The 26,566-nt window shown below is 41.3% G+C and overlaps 2 protein-coding genes and 1 long non-coding RNA gene across 4 annotated transcripts; 1 reads left to right on the top strand and 2 right to left on the bottom strand.

Moving 5' to 3' along the window:
• Positions 1–655: 655 nt before the first annotated feature.
• LOC139368443 (coatomer subunit zeta-1-like) lies at positions 656–10,751 on the bottom strand. Its single transcript, XM_071107338.1, has 9 exons — positions 10,668–10,751; positions 8,279–8,347; positions 6,624–6,705; positions 5,670–5,761; positions 5,496–5,551; positions 5,321–5,398; positions 4,019–4,070; positions 3,230–3,268; positions 656–1,228 (listed from the first exon to the last, which is right to left on the bottom strand). The coding sequence occupies exons 1-9, from the start codon at positions 10,683–10,685 to the stop codon at positions 1,181–1,183; spliced, it is 534 nt and encodes a 177-aa protein (XP_070963439.1). The 5' UTR covers positions 10,686–10,751; the 3' UTR covers positions 656–1,180.
• A 7,672-nt stretch (positions 10,752–18,423) lies between these two features.
• On the top strand, positions 18,424–25,400 carry LOC139368439 (nuclear factor, erythroid 2). Of its 2 annotated transcripts, none has more exons than XM_071107330.1 (4): positions 18,424–18,668; positions 21,252–21,330; positions 21,634–21,777; positions 21,936–25,400. In XM_071107330.1, the coding sequence occupies exons 2-4, from the start codon at positions 21,283–21,285 to the stop codon at positions 23,247–23,249; spliced, it is 1,506 nt and encodes a 501-aa protein (XP_070963431.1). In that variant the 5' UTR covers positions 18,424–18,668; positions 21,252–21,282; the 3' UTR covers positions 23,250–25,400. The 2 variants fall into 2 exon arrangements, with proteins under 2 accessions (XP_070963431.1, XP_070963432.1); XM_071107331.1 differs by lacking the exon at positions 18,424–18,668 and adding an exon at positions 20,990–21,013 and having other exon boundaries at positions 21,936–24,351.
• A 96-nt stretch (positions 25,401–25,496) lies between these two features.
• On the bottom strand, positions 25,497–25,922 carry LOC139368442 (uncharacterized). Its single transcript, XR_011626963.1, has 2 exons — positions 25,689–25,922; positions 25,497–25,605 (listed from the first exon to the last, which is right to left on the bottom strand). It is a non-coding gene; the product is annotated as an uncharacterized lncRNA (long non-coding RNA).
• Between the last annotated feature and the right edge of the window lie 644 nt (positions 25,923–26,566).

Here is a 26,566-nt window from a genome sequence, read left to right as displayed (position 1 = left end):
ATCTTTCAATTGATTTAAAATTAATGTGGTGGTGGTGAGAGCTCTACAAAAAAAAATAACAAAAAAAATGATGAATTGCATGCTTCAATTTCTCTGTACTGCTCAATTTGGATTGAATGTGTAGTGAGATTACCAAGGGAAATCAAGGTAACTCAAGGTAAAAACATGTAAGACATGATTCATCAGCACCTAAACACATAACGTTAACTGAAAGTGTCTCAATAAAGACGCACTTAGTTACATCAAAATAATTTACCTCAGGAATGGGTTTTGATGCGTCAACCAGGAGATGGAGCCCTTGCTTTAGCTGGGAGTCTCTCCCTGTTTGGCCAGCCAAGTTCTCTGGAAATACATTGTCTGACATGGGAATGTTGCCACTGAGGAGACAGTACATGATTCAAGTGGACTGAAATTCCACGTAATCTACAGGGCATTAAATGGGGGGTTCGAGCCCTGAATGCTGATTGGCTGACAGCCATGGTGTGTGTGTGATATATATATATATATATATATATGAGAGAGAGTAATGGAGCATAGTCTACCAGAGTTTTCATTTATAAAAACCTTACATTAACATATTTCAATGTGTGACAAGATCAATAGGGCGACCAAGAACATAACCAACCACAAAATATCATAATAGTCGAAGCGTCAGTGTCTAGAAATGTTTTTTTTTATTCAAAAGATTTAAATGACCGAGTTCATAAAGTATTTCCGAAGAGCACATAGTGACTAACAACGATGTTGCCTGATCGGACCATATGTCTGGACCATAGAATTTGAAAGGAGTCATTTCTATGTAATGTAATGTTATCAGAGATGAGGGGCATGAAGCGGTCAACGGAAGTGGTAAGGGACTGTGGAAGAAAACGCAAATCAAACCACTGGAATGTATGAACACGCTAGCATCCAATCTCTCTCATAGCTAGCGTTAGAACTAGATAACAGAAGAATGCACCTTTACAGTAAAGACACACACATGATAGAAATGATTGATTCAGACAGACAAAACTCAGATATCCCTTGCCCTGGCAGTGTCTGATTGGCTGAGCGATCATCCGCTCATCAATCCTGATTGGAGGAATGGTGAGTAACGAGCACAGGGGAAGAGATGGCATCACAGAGAGAGGGAGCCATGGGTAATGGCGGTACAGTGTTAGATGAGGGGAGTCGACAGGTCCTATCGTAGCAGAGACCATTTGATCTGTTCCTTGGCAGACTGCAGCACCTGTGGATGAAAAACTGGCCTCATAAAACAGATCATACCAACACAAGTAAACAAACCTGTCTGTGTAATCAGCCATCCAGCTTTCGTTAACGACATCCATTTTATGAGGGCATGCATCTCTCCTTACAAGCACAATATGCATCTAGATACATGGGCTCCGATACAGGAACAATACGTTTACTCAAAACGATTCAGTGCGATTTGATTGTGTGTGTGTGTGTGTGTGTGTGTGAGAGAGATGTAGTGTTTGAGCTGAGCCATAGGGGGGGGGGGGGGGACAATTTATGTTTTTGTCCCCCCACTTTTAATCTGAAATCCTCATCACCCACTTATTAAGTTGTCATATAGCAGATTCAAATGTTGAGATATAAATAGACATGTTACTCTGTAGAAATGAATAGAGCACAGCTTTGGAATTCACCCTCATCTCAAAAGCGAAATGGTTTTGACAGTTGGAACCTTACGGAGGAAAGCTGCTCTCGTCTCGAGTTCAGACCAGTGAGGCCCAACAAAACTGATCGCTGGTCTTGTTACGACATCACACCGTTACCCTGTCCATGTAAACGCACTGACTGTTGAAAGCACAACTACCAAAATGATTTTGTACGGTGAACCTGGCAATCGAAAAGCCCCAATCAGCAGTTAGGATGTGCAATCAGCACGCAGATGTAGCCAACAAATATTAGAACAGGGATAGGGTAGACCTACCCCTCGTTGGTGACTTGTTGATCAATTTCAATCGCAATTACATACAACAAAAAGTTTAAATAGGCTGAAGGAGAGGACGCAGCAATTCAGTCACAATAGATTATAGGTATTTTCCCAATAAGGCAGAAATAAATGAATATAGTGAACTGGCTATTCGTAATGTTTCATTCGGTTCTTACCGATGCATTCTTCATTTGGATCAGTTTGGGCTCCTGCGGACCGATGCACTCGTATCTTAAACTTTTAAACTGGGGACCGACGCGTATCGGGGAATCATTACATCCCTACAATTTTGACTTCCATATTTTTTTAATATATTTTTTTTAATTGCACTTCAAAACGAAATACTTTCCTTATCGAAACAAATGAATGTAATCCACCGAATGAATCTAATCCACCTTGGTTTAGAAGACCAATGGACCATTTTAAGGAAATGGAGGGAGACCATATGATTCACATAAAAATGCAATTATTAAATTGACCTCAACAAAAAGTTTAACAAAAAGGCTAGATGGAGGAAGATGAGTAATGCCAGTAAAGGAAAATATGCAGGAATTAATTAATCATCTTAATTCGTTGAAGGAAAGGAGAACAAGAACCATAAAGCATGAGGAAGACAGCCAGCCATTAATCAGTAGACAGAGAGAAAGAGAGAAAGGATGGAGAGAGAGGGAAGGGATGGCAGGATGGCAGCCTGTCACAGGCCTCTTAAATGAGGACATTAATCAGGAGAGGAGCTAAGCGCAGACGCACACAGGCGTGTGCACACACAATGGAAACCACCACTGGCTACCATACCATCAGCCAATCATTTCCAAGTGTGTGATTCACATCCAAAAGGACTAAGGAAGTGTGAAAGCAACACGGTAGGATCGGAGATGGTGAAGTATGCGGATCACCACCATGTAGAGGAGAGAGGGACATTGGTAGCCTGGAAATCTAGACTCAATTCAGCTCCGTTTCAGTTCTTGTTTCACTCCACTGTCACTAAATTAGTGAAGCAAAACAAGAGAGAGGTGAAGTGTAGCGTGATTCAGTCTGGATTCCCAAGCTAGGACATTTGGCACAGCTCTAAGGTTCTGTCCCAAATGGAACCCTATATAGTGCACTAACTTCGACCAGAATCCTATGGGCCCTGGTCAAAAGTAGTGGACTACATAGGGAATAGGGTGCCATTTGGGACACACCCTAAGTCTCAGGAGAGTGGAAAGTCAATAATGCAATGGAGCATATTCCACACTGAGCAGTGTAGTATGTTGAGATGAACGAGGTAATTAGGGCTGTTTTTCTCACCTGGGTGACAGTCTGCTCTGAGTAAGGCACATCTTCCCCCTGTAGGAGAGAACACATAGTGGCCTTCAGGGCATAACAATAACATTTTGGTCCACCAGCCAAAAAGTCAGTCTTTTAACCAAAATATCACAGATGAGACAAAAATGTCACCTGCCCCTTTAAGGGCGGGAGGTTGCCGTGGTTGCGCGACTGGAGTAATGTTTGTGCCCGTGAGATTTTATCTGACTAGTAGCCGTGTCATCTTCTCTTCAGTTGAACACTCAAAACAGTTGAAACTCAAAACAGAAAAACAACCTAGCTTGTGAACAAAACAATGTAAACAGCCAAGAAACACAAGCATAAAGTCTCACTTCAGTAAACTTTCGTTTCACCTGCGCACAACCCCCAGCCAGGCAGTGTTTCAGAGCAAGGTGTAATAGGCTATATAGGATTTGTAGTTCTTTGATATTGTACGATAAATTTACCAGCTATGATACAAAAATGGCAGAAATGCTTTGAAAACAGCTTCTGCAGCATTTATTTGACTATAAATGTGATCACACTTGACTTTTTATTCACTAATGCTAGTGAAATGCTCACACTGTAGAGCTGTGACCACCCACCAACAGTGGCTAGTGAAATAGACACATTTTCCACCAATGACAAAATCTACCTGTATTTGGCAGGTTTTAGCTCCTGGTCACACAACAGCACCAATACTCAGAACACTTTCCATTAAGGTCCACTAGGTTGAGTGAAGAGTACTTTCTGGGGAGAGGATGGGAGGGGAGGAGAGAGACCTTTACTTACCCTTAAAGCTACGCGGTGGACCACTTGCTGAGGATCACTCTCCAGAATCACTCTGTAGGAGACAGCAGGGAAAAGCTTGTTATCACTCACACACTGCAAGGACAGAGGGCCACACTCAGTAGCAGTGGGTGGGTAAAATGTATTTTATTTTATTTTTTAAATCACTGGGGAAGCCAGAAATAAAGGCACATTACAACCTATGTGTTGTGATAATTGCGTAACCTGTTATTTCATATGTCTTGCCACTGTGTTGTAAAGGCAGAGACAATAAGAAGACACAGCGGCAGAATAATTTCAACCACACCTTTGTTTCATCACAAAACCGGAGAGCAACCTCTGTCCGGTGGAGTCCACAAAGCATATTGCATGTAACAAACAGTTACATGACCTACAGCATGGTCAAGCAAGTTAATGTTTCCGGCATACCTCGCACCACTAAACAACTATTGATTTTGGAACCACGGAGAGTTACCTCAAGTCACAAAGACAACAGGAGCTGCCTCCACTATTCCGGCACCATTTCAACATCATCAAATCACCTATACTTAGTCTAATACAGTGACATCTAAAAGGCTAGGGGTACAATGTATGAATGAATGGTTGGGTCAGAATCACCATTACAATCATTGGCCAGTACAGAGAATAAAGTAAAACCACAAGTCCAAATGTCTATCTCCATCTATGGCTAATTTAGGAAAGGGCCAATTTTACCTAGCCAGCTAGCTAGCTAGCTACTGGAGGACAACGCAACGAGATGCAACAATTCAGGTTTCTCTGTCAATGACGTTTTGCTCTCGACGCGATTTGATAGGAGTGATGCCAAATCCAAACTGGCTTCCATTGACGCTTTTTTGGAGAGCCAGGACCATTCACTGTTGATCTCACTGATTGGCTATTATTTACATTTATTTTTTTAAATGAAGGGACGTCAAATGTTCGCTGGCATCCCTTGCATTCAATGCTATGGGCAGCAACAACGTCATACTCTTTTGGAACAGACAGCGTCAGATAGATGCCCCACACAGAGACAGAAGGGCGCCGTTTCGTTTGCTAGGATGCTTTTTTTTCTCCTCTCAATTTTTGGGGGAAGCCTGGCTACCCTTGGCATCCATCAATACATAACACTGCCCACACTGGTCTTACTACCACTGATTTTACTGACAGCTGCTTTACTGAGAAAAAGTTGTATTTACTATGACATGTTGTCATCTTACCTAGCTACCTTAAGATGAAAGCACTAACTGGAAGTCATTCTGGACAAGAGGATGGTTCAACTATCAATGTATAAGATTTGGAACTCACCCTCCATCCACAATTTCATCCACAGCTAGAAAGAGACCTTCCATGTTCTCAAGTAGAGCTCTCCTCTCAACATTCTTCCTACAGAGACAGACAAAAGAGAAATAATTTTCCAAGGCTTGCCTTTTGATGATCGATGACTAAATATGTGCTGTAATTAATAAGCTTTAGATCTCACCTCAACATTTGGCTAAGTGAGTCAAACAGACAGTTCAGAACAGCCATTAGCATCAACTGTTGGAGGGAAACAAAAACACACACACACCAAAAAAGGTTATTTAGAGAATGGCTGAAATCAAACATACAATTAATGCATTAATTGTTTCCAATCACATCCTTCCAATATGATGACCTCATTTTCATGCGAGCTTCCAATGACATAGAAGAAGAGATCAATGTTGCTCTTGTAGACGACTGTGAGGCCCTCTAGCAGAGCGATCTCACCTGAGTAGGCACAGAAACATGACAATGAGACAAAGAGGTAAAACACGATTCAATGACCTGTGCATGTGTTAGTGAAGTGCGAGTTGACTCATAACCCACAGTTATATCCGTGGGGCTGGTGTGTTTAGGGTCATGAAATATTGTGTGGATGAAAGGCATGTGGGTGGAGTGTGGGTTGAAAAAAAAAGAGAAACTTTGCATTAAAAATCCATAAATGTATAATTATTGTGCAATTCATATCTAAAGGCTACATTGAGGTTTTTCTGTAATATTTTTTTGATCTGGTGTTAGGCCGTAAAGCCTAGGCTTACGCACTAACTGTTCACGCGCCAAATGATTTTGGGAATTTGGGCAGAAAAAGTTAACTGCGATCAACTGAGGCAAAAAGGACAATGTCCGAGTTTAATTCAATAAGAGAGTTATTGCACTTTCTCCCTGGTCCCTAAACTTCTTAAAACGTTCCCGGTCCCTAAAAATGTACCGAATCGTAGTCAACTAGATGTATGACATTTTCTGGTGACCAAGGAGTCATTTAGTCTTCTAGGGAAACAAGTAACGACGGAAGAGATGCGTATCTAAGTATAGACAAGTTGACTAACAAATAGGAACCATTTTTATGCTTATAATTTACTACATTTTGGTAGGCAATCTAAATTAGGCGTAAAATGTATTATTATTATTTTTTAATCCTGCACCCACTGTCAATTGTCTATATTTTTGTGGTTTAGGGTGCAGGCCTCGGATTTTCACATATAGTCGGGGGTTGCAGATGGGTTATTAGCAATGGGCAGGTGAACAAAGCTGACCTGCACATAACTAGTCTGCGTGCGTGTGTGTGTGTGTATTCAAATGCATTTCTTACTGTCAGTCCTGTGTGTCTTGCTGAAGATGTTCTTCTCGAAAGCTTTCTGTTCCTTCACTGAAGGGTAGGTGCCATCATAATACTGTCAATAAAGCATTAAAATGCATTAAGAGAATGAGGGGATCGATACCACAAATATTGTTGGTTGCTGGGTAAATCCACTTGAATGCAATCACTGTTTGACAGCACCCCTTTTGATTTGAATGAAACCTTCCATACATTATTTGCCCATTGTAGAAAATGCGGAGAACGTGACTTTTTGGACCCGAATACCAAAACAGTCAAGAGATAAAAGGTGCATACCCTACCATACCATGAGACATCCATGTCTTGAAAAGATAGACGGTTGAGATTGATACTATTTAAAAGCTTACAAAACAGGGTTGTCAAACTGTTTTAGAATTTTGTTATCTTTTTTCTTTGTAAATGATCTAAAAACGTGTAAACTCTTTTTTTTTTTTTTAATAAATCACATTCACAAATGTTGTAGCTTAGACCCTACTTTACGTCATCAGAGGTTTTTGTGCCCGCCATCGGTTGAGGGGTGGGTGTCCTAAAATAATAAAAATAGAAATTTAGACTTTCAAAATGGTACCGGCGGTACATCAGAGAATGTTGACTTGAATGGGAATACCTGTTTTAAATTATACTGGAAGCTATAAAAAAATGTTTTTTAAAGTCCCATACATATATAAAAAATCTCCCAGTAATTTATTGGGCATCACTGTGCCACACTGAAGAAGGCACAGTGATGCCAAAATGTTTTTTTTTTACCCAATGAATTACTGGGAGGTTATATATGGAGTGTGCGATTCTTCTGGTTATTATAGCTTACAGTTTATTCACCATTAGTCAGCACCTCTACACTAAATACTTTTCGCTGGGTGTGTGCCATCTCATGCTTTTTATTAGTTTAAAATTATTCTGTCAATCCTCCATAGGAAACCTATTGAAGTCATAGAAATATAAATAATAGACATGACCATTTAAGTTGACATTGATCTGAAGAGATAGGTCCATTCTATGAATTATATTTCTATGATTGAAATGACACCCACCTTGTACCTAAGAGCATGTTGTGTCTCAACCGATGGCTGGCACATCACAAAAACCTCTGATACGAATAAGATTATTATTATTAAAAAACATTTGACACATTATTAGATCATTTACATTAAAAAGGTTAAAAAGGTTTGATTTTTATTCAACAACAAAAAATGTATTACATTTAAAAAATGTAAGACCCTGTTTTGTAAGGTTATAAATTATATCAGACTTAAATATTTATCTTCTCCAGTGATGGACATGGATGTCTCATGGTAGGGTGGGGTATGCAAAATGGGTCAACTTTGAACACCTCTATCTCCTGGATGTTTTGGCATTCATGTCCAACAAGTCATTTTCTGACCACTACATCCATGGGCAAAGATGTATGGAAAGTTTTGTTTAAATCAAAAGGGATGCTGTCAAAAAGTGATTGAACTCATATGGATCGACCATGTTCGTACATTTCCAATGGTAGGCTAATGCAGCTGGGTATTGCATAACGACAAAATTAGTTACATAGCAGAGCTTGCCAACTTCAGTCCTGAATTACTGAGTGTGCAGGCTTTTGTTCAAGCCCAGTATAACACACCTGATCATCAAAGTCTTACTTTTGCATAGAGCCTCTCTCCATCATTATCCAGAATGAGGACTGCTTTCACAGTGTACAAAGATGGTTCCTGTTAAACAGATGTACACAGACATGAGTAGTAGTGAGGGGGAATATGGGCGTACACTTCCTCTGTGGCGAAATAAGTTACACACAGCGATAGATATAAAGAGGAGTCCTCCATCTGTGCCATTATAACATCTGTGACAGCATGGGCAGTGCCAATGAGGCTACAACCCATAGGAATTAGTGATGGCTAGTTTGAAAAGTATGATTTATTTTTGAACAACTTTTTTTTTACCCCTTTTTCTCCCCAATTTCATGGTATCCAATTGTTGTAGTAGCTACTATCTTGTCTCATTGCTACAACGGACGAAGGTTGAATGTCATGAGTCCTCCGATACACCACCCAGCCGTACTGCTTCTTAACACAGCGCGCATCCAACCCGGAAGCCAGCCGCACCAATGTGTCGGAGGCTACACCGTGCACCAGGCAACCTTGGCTAGCGCGCACTGCGCCCGGCCCGCCACAGGAGTCGCTGGTGCGCGATGAGACAAGGAAATCCCTACCGACCAAATCCCTCCCTAACCCGGACGACGCTAGGCCAATTGTGCGTCGCCCCACGGACCTCCCGGTCGCGGCCGGTTACGACAGAGCCTGGGCGCGAACCCAGGGACTCTGATGGCACAGCTGGCGCTGCAGCCACTGAACAACTATTTTTACTGACTATTTCGTTTTTCTGAGTGACGTGTTCATTTTAGTCGTTTGTTTGACCTGCTAGTGCTGGCTGCAATGAGTACTACAGCAGGATTAATACACGCTCCTCCGGCTCAGCGGCTTCAGAGACGTGCTCAATTCACCAACAGTCTGTCATATGCGCGCAGGAAAATAGACATGTTTAGAACTGATATTTCATGCATGGTGCAAGAATGACTGCAATTAATTGATTATTGAATGTTAGGATGGAAACAGCTTTGTAGGACCAAAACATACTGCTCAACAAATTCAAACACGTATCGTTTGGGGGGGGGTCTTTCACAATTTAGTTTGATTGCGGCCACAACTAGACCTTGCTTCAACTGTATCAAGAAATACTCTTATTTGTACGCCAAGCAATCAACAAATGTACATTGTTTAAAGCACACTTTTACAAGTCTCCGTCACAAATGACAGCTTCAATAAGCCCACTATGGTGAACGAGAGGCTTGTATGATCATTACTTTTTCAAGTTTTCAAATTAATGTTCGCTGGTAGAGGGTCCTGCATGCTCTGGGCATTACAGACTCAAATTAACAAAAATGTGTCTTCAAAAATGGTGGAAGCCCTCAATGGCGCTGCCCATGCTAAAACATCATTTTTGCCACTAGAGGCCTCTATCATTCTCTATGGGGTCCTATGGGCCTGATTTGTGTCAGTCACACTTTCGCTAACACACGTCACTCCAATTATCATGAGCGCCAGTTTAGAATGCAATTAGTTTAAATCAGCTGTGTTTGCTGGGAAGGGGAGTGCGCACCACGCCGGCATCTGAGGACTGGAGTTTCCCATCCCTGCTTTAAGGCAAAGAGTATGGATATACTGACAATATCGTTGTCTCTCCTTCCAAACAATGGAGTAGTTGTCCACAAAACAGCGGGCTGTCAAACTCCCGTTTATTCCTTTTAGGATTGGTGGAAACATCCAATTGTTTTAATATAGGGTTGTTGACGTCAATGGATAGAGATGCTATGCTGACAGCCTCATGTCAGAATAGCCACCTCCGATGTTTTTCACAAAGTGGTGGGATGTCACGTCCTACTTATCAGTACACTCGTAACAACCTAACCATTACAAAACGTATGTTCGAACAAATAAACCATTACATTTTTTGTTGACCAAAGTGGACACTGACCTCCAGACAAAATCGCTTTGAATGTAAGCGAAAAAAACGAACCATGTCTCCTGCTGGGGAAGACACATTTTTGGCCGAGTTGGGCTCTCGCTTCGCCTCTTTCGTTCCGTCTGTTACACATCATCAATCGTTAGCTAGCTAAATTAGCTAACATTAGCAACTAGTTAGCTAACTAGCTATGATAGCAGGTAAGGACGCAAGAAATAAGGACATTCACTAACGGAAACATTTTACATTACTAAGCATTGTGACCAGATAGAGGATTTAGCCACAGTTTATAAACTCACATACTGTACCGTCTATGATTTAGCTAGCTAGCTACACACGTTACACTGTTGTAAATGCTACATCAGCTAGTTTGCTAAAACATCCGGCGAGTTAGCTAGCTAATATCTTCCAATTTATCGACAGACAGCAAACACATTATCTCTCGTGACGTCGGCAAAGTTACTAGACTTTAATTAGTCACATCAGGAATTAAAGGGAAAAAAACATCACCAGCGTTACAGTATCCATCTTCTTCCAATAGGTCCTAGCTAGCAACCTTCTTAGCTTGTTAGCAACCTAGCTAAATATTTATGCGATCTCCCATTGGATGATTACCCGCGTCAGTCATAACACTCCGATATGACACCGCCCAGTCTGTACTGAGTACCGAGTACAAAGGTATAAGGCATTTGCCAACCAGTCCAGACCATTAAGGTGCAAATACTTGAGTGAATAAACTTTGAATATCACCTTTCTGTTACTATAAATTATATAATTGGGTTAGGTGCTCATATAATTAATTATGCAGGATTTAATTGTGAGGGCCAGAGGCCAACATTTGTGGTTGGAGGAGCTGACTGTACTAATTAAGACAAAGATAGGGAGGGACTGTGCAGTTGGGCAGTAACATTTCCAGCAAGCAGTGGTGGTGGTATACCACTAGCTTGCTCTGTGGGTATTATAAAAGTTTAAAGTCAGTTAGATTTCTTTGACCAAAGGACATGAGCTTCAACTCCACCACTGCAAACCTTAGGTATTTACATTACAGCATAATACAGTATAACCTACATGGTAGGCCTACAGTAATGAAGGTAGGCCAACTGTATTCCTCCCTGACTTCAGCACATCTGTTCCCCCCTTTGATTCCTATTGTGTGTCTGAGTATAGTCAGTCATGTTATAATGGAAAAGTTTTTTTTAAGAATCATCCCACATTAAACCATCCTAATTACCCTGGTTGTTTCTTCTGGGAAGTATCAATCTGGAAACCCATACTAGTGATGGGGTTTCCCCTCTATTCAGAATGGCATCTGTTTACGTGTCAACCTCCATTTTGGTTTTGAACATCAATTTCTGTCTGTTATTGCAAGGAGTATTGCGAGTGTAATATTGTTTTGACGGGAAAGACACATTGCCATTGAAGTTCTTTGCTTTTGTCATAGAATGTTTTTTTCCAAATCTAAATCTAAATGTGTATTATATATTGTATAGCCTGCATTAAATTATCATATTATCTAAAAATTCACTTGCAACTGTTTTGTGGCTAACCAACACATTTTGCAATGCAGCAATGGGTTTTCACAATTTTACCACTAAAGATTTCGAAATTACCCTTTATGTCTGAGAGGAAACACAATATGCAGCCTTGACTGTACAGTCAAAAGCCTGAATGCTTCTCAGAAGAATGTTGGCATGCCACATGTTGGCATTGCTTGTACTTAGTATAGCAGTATGAGAACATTTGTTACTAACAGATTCCTCTGTTCTCATCCTTGATGCCTGTGTTTTTACAGTATAGCCTATTCTTAATATAACCATGACAATATTGACTGTTAGTACTTAACATGTTTAATTCCAAAATGTATTCATCATTTACTTCAATAGAGAGGAAAGAGGACCTCCCTCCATAACCAAATCAAAAGTTAATGGTCACATACATGTGTTTAGCAGATGTTATTGCAGGTGTAGCAAAATACTAGATTTATAAAGTATATTGTCATGGCTCTCGTCGTAATGAGGATCGGACCAAAACGCACCGTGGTATGTGTTCATGATTCTTTATTAACCAAAACACTTGAACAAAATAACAAAGTGAAGAAAAAACCAACAGTTCTGTAAGGTGAATAAACTATACAGAAAACAACTACCCACAAAGCACAGGTGGGAAAAAAGGCTGCCTAAGTATGATTCCCAATCAGAGATAACGATAGATTGAGAACCATACCCGGGCCAAAACATAGAAATTAAGAAACTAGAATGCCCACCCTAGTCACACCCTGGCCAACCAAAATAGAGAATAAAAGCCTCTCGATGGCCAGGGCATGACATATATAATGAACATCCCTTACCTACCAATAGAGGACCACAATGGAAACAAGTCTTTTGACTTTTTGTATATATAATACTCAGCAATTTTGGTATATGTATCTATTGCCTGATGGAACATATTTATGTGTTTTAAATAGTAAAATAAAATAAAACACCTTTTGTATTGGGAGCTAAAGCAGGATTTCCCAAACTCTGTCCTGGGGCCATGGGGGCACGTTTTGGTTTTTACCCTAGCACTACAGTACCCACCTGATTAAACAAATCAAATCTTGTTGATGAGTTGGTTATTTGAATCAGTTGTGTAATGCATGGGCAAGAAACAAAACGTACACCCATTGGGTGCCCCAAGACCAAGTTTAGGAAACCCTGAGCTAGAGGATAACATTTTTCATGTAACTGATGGAAAATCACAAGACGTGGACACTGTAAAGTCTAAAGGCAACACTTTGGCATTATGCCCCTTTCTGAAGTATGCTCAAGACACTTTTAACGGCTTAATCAATATGACTAAATTGAACAACAGCATTTACCGGTGTAACAAATAACCTCTTTATCCGGTAGTTCTATCCTGTTCATCATTACAGCAAACCTGATGCTCATGGAGATTCTGCAGAATTGTCCGAAGACGGTCTGTTGAGGTTGAGTAAAATGTTCGCCATTGACCACTTGTTACATCGGAATAACAGCAAATGAGGAACATGAACCTGCACTATCATTGCATTCATTGCTAATGTCTCAATATGACCAATGATAAGATGTTCAGATTAACCTACTTGTGATCTTTCACAATATAGAGTATTTCACCTTTTTAAACCTCACATTTTGAAAAGTTGTTATTCTATGACTATGGCCTATTACTACTATCTTATAACAATAATAAGATTACATTTATCACCTGGACTTTTTCAATGAAGTGCAACAGGAATGTGTATTGTTGTTGCAGTGTGGTGTGTGTGTGTGTGTGTGTAATGCATAGAGAGAAAGAGAGAGAGAGAGAGCGGGAAGACAGGAGGGAAGGGAGGATGTTGGGTAGAGGAAACTCTGCTGGGTGCTGATAAAAGCAGCATTGGGTGCTTATGAAGGGAGCTGCTAACTGCTGTGGTTTTTGCCATGAGATGGGGAGAAGGGAGCAGCCCATGCTATCGCATTGTCCCTCCATCCTCCCTGCCTTGCACCGTCCGTTACACAATGCTGGACTAACACACTGGGCGTTGTCCACTGTCTACCGTCACCACAAAGTTGCATTTGTCATGCAATGTGAAAACACATCGATATTAACTTAGGAATGGGAATGGGTTATATTTGAACAACATCATCATATAGAGATAGGGGATGCTTGATGCATACAAAAACACGTTTTCCTTTCCATGTCTGTTTGTTATTGTTTCTGAGCATTATCTATTGGCAATGCTTGTGGTGATAATTACACTGAACAAAAATATGAATGCAACATGTAAAGTGTTGATCCCATGTTTCATGAGCTGAAATAAAAGATCCCAGAAATGTTCCATATGCACAAAAAGCTTATTTTTCTCAAATGTTGTGCACAAATTTGTATTTCATCCCTGTTAGTGAGCATTTCTCCTTTGCCAAGATAATCCATCCACCTGACAGGTGTGTCATATCAAGAACCTGATTAATAAACAGCATGATCATTACACAGGTGTACCTTGTGCTGGGGACAATAAAAGGCCACTCTAAAATGTGCAGTTTTGTCTCACAACACAATGCCAGAGATGTCTCAAGTTTTGAGGGATCGTGCAATTGGCATGCTGACTGCAGGAATGTCCGACAGAGCTGTTAGCAGAGAATTGAATGTTGATTTCTCTACCATAAGCCACCTCCAACGTCGTTTTAGAGAATTTGGCAGTATGTCCAACCGGTCTCACAACCGCAGACCACATGTGCCGTGTGGGCGAGCGGTTTGCTGATGTCAACGTTGTGAACAGAGCACCCCATGGTGCCACCATCACCTCATGTTTCAGCATGATAAAGCACGGCCCCATGTCGCAAAGATCTACAATTCCTGGAAGCTGAAAATGTCATAGTTATTCCTTGACCTGCCTACTCACCAGACATGTCAACCATTGAGCATGTTTGGTATGCTCTGGATTACCGTGTATGACAGTGTGTTCCAGTTCCTGCCAATATCCAGCAACTTCACACAGCCATTGAAGAGGAGTGGGACAACATTCCACAGGCCACAGTCAACAGCCCGATCAACTCTATGCGAATGAGATGTGTCGCGCTGCATGAGGCAAATGGCGGTCACACCAGATACTGACCGGTTTTCTCATCCACGCCATATCTTTTTTTAAATGTATCTTTGACCAACAGATGCATATCTGTATTCCCAGTCAGTTGAAATCCATAGATTAGGGTCTAATGTATTTATTTCAATCGACTGATTTCCTTATATGAACTGTAACTCATTAAAATCTTAGAAATTGTTGCATGATGCGTTTATATCTTTCTTCAGTATATGTTTGTTCAGTATACATTTCCCTCCATGGTATCAATGGGGCGGCAGGTAGCCTAGTGGTTAGAGCGTTGGGCCAGGAACCGAAAGGTTGCTAGATCGAATACCCAAGCTGACAAGGTAAAAATCTGTCGTTCTGCCCCTGAACAAGGCAGTTATAACCCACTGTTCCTAGGCTGTCATTGTAAGTAAGAGTTTGATCTTAACTGACTTGTGTAGTTAAATCAATAAAGAACTATTTCTACTTTACCCTCTGTCCATGCAGTCTCTCTTCCTCTCTTCCCAACAGCTGTGGGCCTACTGGCTCAGAGAATTTCCCTTCTCCAGACCGCAACCAGGGGAAACAAATTTGTGGTGAGGTATTTTTTCCCCTCAAATCATAGAAATCATGTTTTCAGGTTATTAGGGCATGACTTCCAATACCACACCTCTTCAATGACAAAATGGTAACAATAATAAAAAATACTTGTCCAGAAAGAAGCAATGTATTAGAATTATCTGTGGAAAAAATTGTGATTCTGACATGGCCGTATCCATATACACTGGATGTACAAAACATTTGGAAACATCTGTTCTTTCCATGACATAGACTGACCAGGTGAATCCAGGCGAAAGCTATGATCCCTTATTGATGTCACCTGAAAATCCACTTCAATCAGTGTAGATGAAGGGGGGGAGACGGGTTCGAGAAGGATTTTTAAGCCTTGAGACATGGATGTGTGCCATTCAGAGGGTGAATGGGCAAGACAAAATATTTAAGTGCCTTTGAACAGGGTATGGTAGAAGGTGCAAGGTGCACCTGTTTGAGTGTGTCAAGAACTGCAACGCCACTGGGTTTTTCACGCTCAACAGTTTACCGTGTGCATCAAGACTGGTCCACCACCTAAACTACATCCAGCATTGGAGTCAACATTGGAGTCAACATGGGCCAGCATCCCTGTGGACCGCTTTCGACACCTTGTGGAGTCCATGCCCCAACGAATTGAGGCTGTTCTGATGCTAAAAGTGTGTGCAACTCAATATTAGGATGGTGTTCCTAATGTTTTGTACACTCAATGTATATGGATACGGCTGTGCTAGAAACACCATTAATTTGTGTGTATCCATATATGTATATAAATGGCTATGGTTTCTAGCCCATATTCTGTTGGTCAAGAGAATTCAGGGTTAGGTGTGGGCAGGGTGCCATGCAAAAAGGCAGAGGGCGCACATCGAGTCATTACACCTACACTTACATGGAACTACGTAGGTAGGTCTTTGGGGGACAGGGACAAAGGAAGGACTATAATAGTGACTTTGGGGGATTATTCTCAGAGATGTGGTAAAAATCAGGAAGATGGATGAGATACTTTAAGGGAACAAATTGAAAAGTACTTGCCCAAGATGTCAAAGACCAAATGCAGCAAACAAACACAACCATAGACAGGGGGCGTTGAGCTGGTAACTGCAGCCAGAGTGAAAACCACTGTGGTCGGGGTAATAACAGCCTGCTCTCTAGCATCCTTAGGAGGTGGGTGAGTAGGGCGCTGGGTGCTAGGAAGTTGGGAAGTCCCTTCTCTCTCTTATTCCTGGTAAACACCCACCTCTGTTGACTGTCAGCCACCTACTCTTCCCATGTTTTGAGAACAATGACCCGAAAACATCATAAACTGTGGCTTGGAGATGGGGTCTGTCTTTGTCGTAGGACTTTTTCAAACTTCTGGCTTGTTATTTTATGTGTAGGGGTGAATGGGGTACGTTGAGCAATTTTTACATTCAGCACCACTGTCAAGCGAAATGTAGTATTCTTTCTAACAAAGATACAGTATCTACATCAAGATGTTGTGTATCCCTGGAAATAATCAGAAATCGTTGTAAACATTACAAAACATAGCTTGTATGTGGTAAATTTCAATGCGGGATATGGTAAGTTTGGCCGCCTACACACTTCTGTACTGAATGAAATATTACCACTACCCATTAGAAACCTTCAATTACTTGTCTGTCTTTTAATAATTGTAAGCATCTTTTAACACAGGCTTAACACCTAACAAACACCAGGCCCTGTTGTTATCTCATATCCCAGCGATAATGCCTCGCATTGACACCTGGGAGGAAAACACTTCAATTTGCTCAACTTGCCATTGGCTTAACCCAACTTACTGTATTAGCCCACACAGCTACAATGATACACTTTCATGCTAGGTTTAGGACCTCATATTGAAGCTTATAGAAGCCCCAACTGATGTCTAGAACATCAATCTTAAAATGATCTATTTTGGTTTAGATACAAGCATTATTGAAACATCTAACACAATACTTTCATTTGACTTGGTGAATTTTTTTTTTTTTTACCTAACTTGCTTACTTATCACTTCCCATATGGTTTCTTCCTTCACAGACTCTTCCTAAATAGTTGGGGAAATGATTCATTTTGTATATGGTCTCTTGGAAACAATGGTGGCTCATCTTACCCCACTCTCCCCTACGATTAAAACTCATTTGATGTATTTTGTTGTTTAATCAACATTTCTGAAATGTGAACCCAACCCCACCTCTAAAAATCCATCACAGAATTCCCCTTTCGTGTTGTTTTTGTGATAAAACATAAATGTTGCATGTCGTTGCTATGAATATAGATTTGAAATATGAGAATATCACACCAGCCCTTTTGACTGTTACGTCCATTGTTGCACAGAAGTAAAAATTCTCCACCAAGTTCATCAAATGATTTCTAATAGTTAAATTGGCTTATTACCAACTCCTGGCTGTGCATTAATAAGGCTAGAGAAATGTCCGTCGTGCTAACGTTAGTTTTAGGCTTGTTTGGCTTGTCTTTATGCATACAGCATGTGTTGGATTGGGGCAGTGGTGTGGGGAGTTTTGGGGGAGTAGGACTCTACTGGTCACCTGCTATGTAAGACACGCTTCCCTCCATTCTCCCCCTGCTCCTCTCCCCCCTTTAGTGGTTGCGCTGCCAGATAAAGGAACAATGTGTCCTTTCTTACCTGGTAGAGGTGTACATTCCATCCCTACTAAACTAAGTTGCAATCCAGCCTGTCTCCAACCCACCACTGCCCCCGCCTGCACAGGGCCCTCTCTAACAACAATACCAGGTTGGTTTAACTCCAGGTGCTCCAGATCACACTCCATAAGCCTCTCCTTTCAGGGGACTTCTTTTGAGACATTTTATTGTAAGGGGTTTGGTTAGTTATAGGAAGATGAGTCCTGATCTGCTAGATTTGTGTAAGGATTTGTGCATCGTGTTGTATCATTGAATGGTTAATTTGTCACAGAATGTAGTTAACATTTAAACACCTATTCATCATAGCTAAGCTATTTGCCTTGGTTTAAAAGGTGATTCAACGGGATGCTTGTTGGTCTGTCGGGCCCTTGGTTTGTGGTTTTCTGCTCTTACAGGAAGGTTGCTTACATCGCAGGCAGAGACATCCCATTTATGCTGGGGGTTGTCTGTGAAGCAGAGCAGAGAGCTAGAGAGAGAGCGACAGAGAGACAGAGTGAGAGAGAGTGAAATCACATGCACTCCCTATAATGGTTGGTTAAAAGCAGACATATTAACAGAGGTCCTCACTAAACTGAATAGAAACACTTTTTTGATCTGTTTCTACTTAAAAACATTTTTTTTTTTTTACAAGGATTATGTTTCTTACGTGTCAGTCTGAAGATTTTTTTCTCCTGAACACCTGTTGAAGACATGTTGCTCAGGTACAGTATGTCCTTTCACAACTGCCTTCTCTACAGCTTTTTAGCAGTATATCTTTTTTTCATTGCTAGATAAGGTTGATTCGCTGCCTCTTTCAGGTCTCTTTCCAGTGTAAAAAAATTATCCGTTTTTAATGAACTCATTGCTACTTTGTCACATTAATGTGCAGCACAGGTTCTAATAACTTAAGAAGCGGCTATTCAAAGAACAAATGTAACTTCATTGAAAACATTTAAAAGGCCAAAAACGGTCAAATGTATCTCATTCAAAATGAGTCATAAACAAACATTACCATCATATGCTCAAGCTGAAGGACAGGCATATTATAGAATTCGAATCAAACTGTCATCTTCAAGAGTAGAAAGCATTTAGGCCAGAGCACTTATTGTAGCCATTTACTTGGTGAAGTATTGACTCACAAGCCCTTTCTCCCTCTTCAGTAATTAATGTCAAATTTACCACACTGACCATTGCTAAGAAGGATTATCCACACAAATAGCATATTATATCCTTTAATCTTATCCACATGACTGTCTATGGGTTTTGCATACAAATATATTACATGTATTTTGCTCTTAGTTATGTGAGTAAGTTTTCCCTGCCAAATTGAATTGTATCTCTTCAGATAATGACACGCGACACAATTTTAAAGACAATTTAAAACATGAAAATGTAGTCTACTGGATCTCTGTTCCCCTACCAGTGTGCTCACAACTGATATGCTTGTTTATGCAACACCTGATGTAAGACAAGTAAGAAGAGTTCTGGTTAGACAGGCCAAGCAACCTTGTCCCCTCAGTACTAGAGGAAACAGCCTTAGGAAGCATCACCACAAACATAACAGTGGCTGTGGCAAGATATGGTGAGAGTTACAAGCCCATCCATGTTGGTTACTCTATGCATGGGGAACCTGTAGCTACAGATCACATAGTAGAGATACAACGAAGGATGAACCTGTAGTTGGTTTGATGAATTAGGCGAGTGGGTATTTTGTGGAATAAGGTCGCATCTTTGCAACAGTGTTCAGGTGAGAGCCATCACCTGCCAGTTGTGAGAGATATGTGTAGAGCGGAGTGCAAGTGTGAGAGACAAAGTGATTCCTCATCAAATGTTCTTCTCTGAAGCAGCATATCCAGATTGCGTGAAAATACTTTGTGTTGCCGAGGAGATGGAAAGTAAACAAAAAAGAAAGATCCCCTCAAGTAAATAAACAATTGGGGCCATGGAAGATGGAATGGTCATAGTTGTGCTGTTGCAGAGAATTCCTGCTCTTCTCCTGAGTATTTGTTGAGATCCAAACAAAGCCAGCGGGGAATGAGAGCAAATGCTGGACGATGCATAACTTAGTTTTTGCATTGTTCAAAAATTAGACCATGAACTCTCTTCATCCAAAGTATCTTAGTCAATACCTTGCGTTCTATAGTATAAGTACAATACGCAGAACTAAATATACAATTAATGCACGGTACAATCTTTGCAACAGTGTTCAGGTGAGCGCCATCACCTGTTAGTTGTGTGAGATACACATGTAGACTGGAGTTCAAGGAAGTGTGAGAGCCAAAGTGATACATCAAGTGTTCTACTCTGAAGCGGCAATGTATCCTATGTTGTAAATGACATGCTCTATCACCGAGATTTTTAATCATGGGAAACTTGGCATATCCAGATTGTGTGAAAATATTTTGTGTTGCCGAGGAGATGGAAAGTAAATAAAAAATAAAGATCACCTCAAGTAAATAAACAATTGTGGTCATGGAAGAGGGAATGGTCATAATTGTGCTGTTGCTTAGAATTCTTGCTCTTTTCCTGAGTATTTGTTGAGATCCAAACAAAGCCAGTGAGGAATGAGAGCAAATGCTGGATGATACATAACTTAATTTTTGCATTGTTCAAAAGTTAGACCATGAACTCTCTTCATCCAAAGTATCTTAGTCAATACCTTGCATTCTATAGTGCCAACTACAATACACATAACTAAATATGGAATTCATGCATGGTACAATGACTATAAAACCACGACAGTGATTCTGCTCTTCTCAATTGAGGACTTATTTATGTGCTGTCCCAGACGTAAGGTTAAACCCTTTATAAAGGCTATAAAGCCCTCTCTGACTTTCACTTTACTATATGGAACATGACTGCGGTTAGGCCCCAGCTCCAGCCTCTGTTTGCTGCTGCTGTGGAGGGAACCCTGTGCTGTGCTGTCTCCCAGGAGATTGCCTTATCGGTGTCTGGCATAGCAGCACCACAGCTCAGCTCAGCTGATAGGATGGATTCAGCCCAACGGAACTCTGCTTTCGCATGTCCCAAAGAGTTCAACACCGAATAGCACCCGAACACTAATATAGTAGGTTACATATCACAGTGGATATAGTTTTGGTATATACATCTTTCTGCAGGGCAAATAGTATAAGAATAGTATAACATGACTTTCTATATTTTAAGATGTCGTGTTTTTGCTTTGAGGAGACTTCGTCTAGATGAGTGTTTGCCTTGTTTGTTCGCGGTATTGAATCCGTAGATTTCAGCATATTCTAATGGCTGAATATCTGATAGTAATATGTGTCCATGTCTGTTTCTTCCAGGAGGGGGCGCTGCAACCACAGCCTGTCCTGAATGTGTGCAGCAGCCAACTATGTGCTCCCATTGAGGAGGCACAGTGAGGTGAGTCGGATACTCTTTTCAAAATATCATGCTGAACTCAACTGTGCTGGCTCGGATATTTCCTGTAGTGTAATAGACCATAGACATACACTTTATTCATTAAAACAAGCAAAACTACATATGATTTGATGACAGGTTGTTACTGATTGTGTTTAATTATTTGAAGCAAGTACCAGGAAGTACCTGTGAATGCCACGTAAATTGGACAAAACAGGGCTATAAAATAAAGCATTACCAACAAATTGCTATGAGTTACTATCAAAATCTAAGGTGATTTGCTATAAGTGTATTTTTATTCTCCAGGGCTTGGCGAATCTTGGCAGGCTGTGTGGGGGGGTATCGATGCCCACCCATGCCCCTGGAGCCCGGTCACATGGAGCCCCCCACCCACACGATGAAGAGATGGACTTGGCCTGGCAGGAACTGATGGCCATCACTGAGCTTCAGGTAGAAGGAAGAGTATTCAATAATTACATCACCATATAGCCTAGATCACACATATCCTGTGATATGTACTTTTGCGTGTTCACAAATACACACAGCTGTTTAAAACTCATGACAAACTTGTAGAATTGTTTTATTTATCATCATGTTTTTCATTTCAGGAGTTTGAGGTCCCACATGACAGCCCAGATGAAAATATTCAGTACCATCCCATGGAGCTGCCCATCTCTCTGGGAGGTTATGGCATGGCTCAGTCTCACTCTCATACAGAGCCCCTCCCCTGTGGTGGTGAGACAAATCCTGATGCTGCTTATGAGGGATCCTACTCTAAAGTAATGCCAGCTTGCCAACATCACGCCACCGGGGAAGCAGCAGCAGAGGCACTGTACGGACATTCTGGAAACCATTCTGGAGCCCAGCTGAACCCCAGAGTTCTGAACCCTATACAGCCACCGCTGATGAGCCTTCTAGAGCATATGAGTCTCCCGAGCGTCGGTGGTGAGGGGCTTGTTGGAAACGACAATGCTGGCCCCTCTCTGGGCCCGGGGCGGTACGTGCTAGGGACAAGTCATGGGCAGAGCAAACACCCACCATGCACTATGGATGATCTGGAATCTGACTCTGGCCTATCTCTGGGTTCCAGCCCACCACTAGCCTCACCAGATGATGCCATGACTGGTGTCCCTGCTTATTCAAGCACAGAGGTTGGCCTGAACTATAGTCACGGGGAGATGGAGAATATGGGTGAGCAAGGTGGGAGAGCTAGCCTCTTTTACTCTGTGGACTATCAGCAGCATCCCAATCACCCCTACCACTACTCAGGGATGCACTCCTCTTACTTCCCTGTAACACAACCATCCCAAATGCAACCACAGCCTCACTTCCTGCCTCCCATGTCAATGAAACATCAACATGGTTTACCCAGTGCCTTGAACGACCGGCATCTTAACAGCTCTGCTACCAGAGAGAGCTCTCCCCAGGCGTTCTATGAAAAACCCAGAGGTAACCCTCTTCCTGTCCCTCTGAGCCGGGACGAACGCCGAGCCCTCGCCCTCAAGATCCCTTTCCCTCTAGAGAAGATCATCAACCTACCTGTGGACGACTTCAACGAGCTCCTGACACAGTACACCCTCACGGACTCCCAGCTCGCCCTCGTCAGGGACATCCGCCGGCGGGGGAAGAACAAGGTGGCAGCCCAGAACTGCAGGAAGAGGAAGCTGGAGAACATTGTTTACCTGGAGGGGGAGTTGGGTCAGCTGCAGGCCCAGAGGGAACATCTGGCCAGGGAGAGGTTGGAGTTCCAACGCAACCTGACTATTGTTAAACACCGCCTCACAGACTTGTATGCTGAAGTCTTTTCTCAGCTCCGGGATGAGGATGGACACCCCTACTCTATAGAGGACTACTCTCTACAGCAGACCCCTGATGGGAACGTATACCTGGTGCCTCGTAGTGAAGTGTTGGATGGAGAATAATGTATGAAATCTATTGGACAGTTATTGTATACTGCCTCAGTTTATATACCAATATGAAATTGTTGCTAAATCTACAGTACAATAAGTGCCATTAAGGATATTTACATACACTGTTCCATGGTTTTGTATGTAGAGATCAGATAAAATGGCAGCTAAAAGGCCTCCATGTTAAACTAATAAATATTTAGGGCCTTTAGACAGTACTCATACCCCTTGACTTATTCCACATTTTGTTGTTATAGCCTGAATTCAAAATGGATCAAATATACTGAACAAAAATATAAACGCTAGTTCAATATAAGGAAGTCAGTCAATTGAATTAAATGCATTAGGCCCAAATCTATGGATTTCACATGACTGGGAATAGATATGCATCTATTGGTAACAGCTACCTTCAATACAAATAGGCCTCAGGATCTCGTCACGGTATTTCTGTGCATTCAAATTGCCATCGATAAAATGCAATTGTGTTCGTTGTCCGTAGCTTATGCTTGCCCATACCATAACCCCACCACGGGCATCAGTAAACCATACACGAGGTCGGTGGTTGTGAGGCCGGTTGCCAAATTCTCTAAACCGTTGGGGAAGCGGCTTATGGTATAGAAATGAACATTTAAATTCTCTAGCAATAGCTATGGTAGACATTCCTGCAGTCAGCATGCCAATTGCACGCTCCCTCAAAACTTGAGACATCTGTGGCATTGTGTTGTGTGACAAAACTGCACATTTTAGTGGCCTTTTATTGTCCCCAGCACAAGGTGCATCTGTGTACACTTCTGCAGTGTATTGATCATGCCGTTTAATCAGTTTCTTGATATGCCACACCTGTCAGGTGGATGAATTATCTTGGCAGAGGGAAAATTCTCACTAACAGGGACAGAAACAAATTTGTGCACAACAATTGAGAGAAACAAGCTGTTTGTGTGTATGGGACATTTCTGGGATATTTTATTTCAGCTCAGGAAACATGGGACCAACACTTTGCATGTTGCGTTTATATTTTTGTTCAGCTACACGAAATACCCTAATAATGACAGTGAAAACATGTTTCAAGAAATGTTTGCAAATGCATTGAAAATTAAATAAAGAAATATCACTTGCATTAGTGTGATATCCCCTTTGGCAGCAATTACAGCAGAGTCTTTCTGGGTAAGTCTAAGAGCTTTGCACACCTGGATTGTACAATATTTGCACATTATACTTTAAATTCTTCCAAGCTCTGTCAAGTTGGTTATTGAGCATTGCGTGACAGCTATTTTCCCATCTTGCCATAGATTTAAACCAGATTTAATTCAAAACTATGCCAAACTGCAACATTTAATGACGTCTTGGTATATCTGGCCTTGTGTTTTAAGTTGTCCTGCTGAAAGGTGAATGTGTTGCCTGGAAAGCAGACCACCAGGTTTTCGCTGGTGCGTAGCTCTATTCAGTTCGTTTTTTATCCTGAAAAATTACCTAGTCCTTGCCGATGACAAGCATACCCATAACATGCAGGCACCACCACGCTTGAAAATATGGTTTTGGATTTGCCTCTAACATAACGCTTTGTATTCAGGGCAGTTAATTTCTTTGCCACATTACTTTTGTGCCTTACTGCAAATAGGATGCATGTTTTGGAAAACGTCTATACAGGCTTCCTTTTCACTGTAATTTAGGTTAGTATTGTGGCGTAACTTAACTGTTGACCCCTCAGTTCTATCACAGCCATTAAACTGTTAAAATCAGCATTGGCCTCATGGTGAAATCTGAGTGTTTTCCTTCCGCTCCGGCAACAGTTAGGAAGGCCGCATGCATCTTTGTAGTGACTGGGTGTATTGATACATCAAGAGTTTCTAATATATACCAATAGGTGCCCTTGGCGAGGCATTTGAAAATCTCCCTGGTCCTTGAGGTCAAATCGGTTGAAATGCTATTGGACTTACGGAATTATAAATAAAATCAGCAGTTTTTTGCTGAACTACAACAATAATCCACCTTGATATGGGGTATTGTATGTAGGCCAGTGACAGGCTCAATTTAAATTCAGGCTAGGAAAATGTGGAGAAAGTCAGGGGGGAGAATACTTAAGGCACTGTAGTTACGTGAGCTAACCAGTCATATGCCTATGCTCGTTCTGGATACAATGATAAATCTAAAATGTACATTTGGGAATTCTATTATAAGAATGTCTATGATTTTTACAGTCCATGTATATCAGAATATGAAGTGTGTACCATGTGGTAGTTGAACAGTATTTATGAGGAAAAGTAGGTTTAAAAAATATTTTATTGATAAACAGGAAGTGGGTAAACAAGTTAAACTCCTGCACAGCAGTCTTCGCAGTATAAAAATAGCCAATTGCATCTTTCCAGGCACCCTAAAAGAGAAGACCATTGTTTAAAATCAGGACAGCCTCACAAACTCTTAATATTTCCAAGTTATCAAAAGGTCGTTGCTTACTATATGCAATGCAACAATGTTCCTCTTAAAAATCATGCTTTTGGATAGCTGTCCTTTCGATTCAGTCATTTTCCTAGAAAGCACCAGAGGAAAAGGAGACAAATGAATATCAGAAGATAAACCAATGAAAAAGGCGTTAGTGATATATTCCATGATTTGACTGCAAACGTCAGCATGCATTATGAGATTGGCACGCTGGTAAAGACAATGTTACGCAAAAGGTCCAGACCGTTCTATTAGATGGGGGGCATTGGTTTCTAATAAAACACTGCACATCCAAATAAAATGTACACGGTCATTAATGCTATACTATGAATTTCTACAACAAAACTAGTGTATGCTCATACCAACTACAGAACATGTTATTCAAACTGACAGTAGTTGGAAAAGTCTTCTTACCTACAGGCGGCATCTAAGTGCTTTGGTAGCTGCTGTCTGCTAGTCTCACATGCCTTCTTGCTACTCACTCTCCTGCTTCACACTGCTCCTTCCTGCCAGGCGATGGGTTTGTTTGCTACGTCTCTCCCTCAGCTCAGCTGGCTTCCATGGCTGGCTAGCCTCAAGACTGCATCATGTAAGCTAGCCTTCTGCTGGCAGCTGTACTGTCTGACAGGAGAGTCTGATCTAGCCATCCAACTCACGTCTCTGGAGCAGTTCTCAAAGAGATGGGCTCTCTGTGTGGACCGAGTATTTGAACTACCATAGCTTCACCCATTGGCGTTCATCAAGGACTTCAACGCTATTGTAACACTACGTTGTCACAAACCTTCCATTGATGTGCTGGGATATGAGATTGTCTACATTCTGTAGTATGTGCATTGGAACAGACTAAGAATGTCTCGTGTAAGAAAGGAATAAAGCATATTGGACTAGGCAAA

The sequence above is a fragment of the Oncorhynchus clarkii genome, chromosome 16, assembly GCF_045791955.1.
Source record: "Oncorhynchus clarkii lewisi isolate Uvic-CL-2024 chromosome 16, UVic_Ocla_1.0, whole genome shotgun sequence".
Taxonomy (NCBI): Eukaryota; Metazoa; Chordata; class Actinopteri; order Salmoniformes; family Salmonidae; genus Oncorhynchus; species Oncorhynchus clarkii.
The sequence above is the reverse complement of the archived record's forward strand: the minus strand, read 5'-3'. Positions and strand labels throughout refer to the sequence as shown.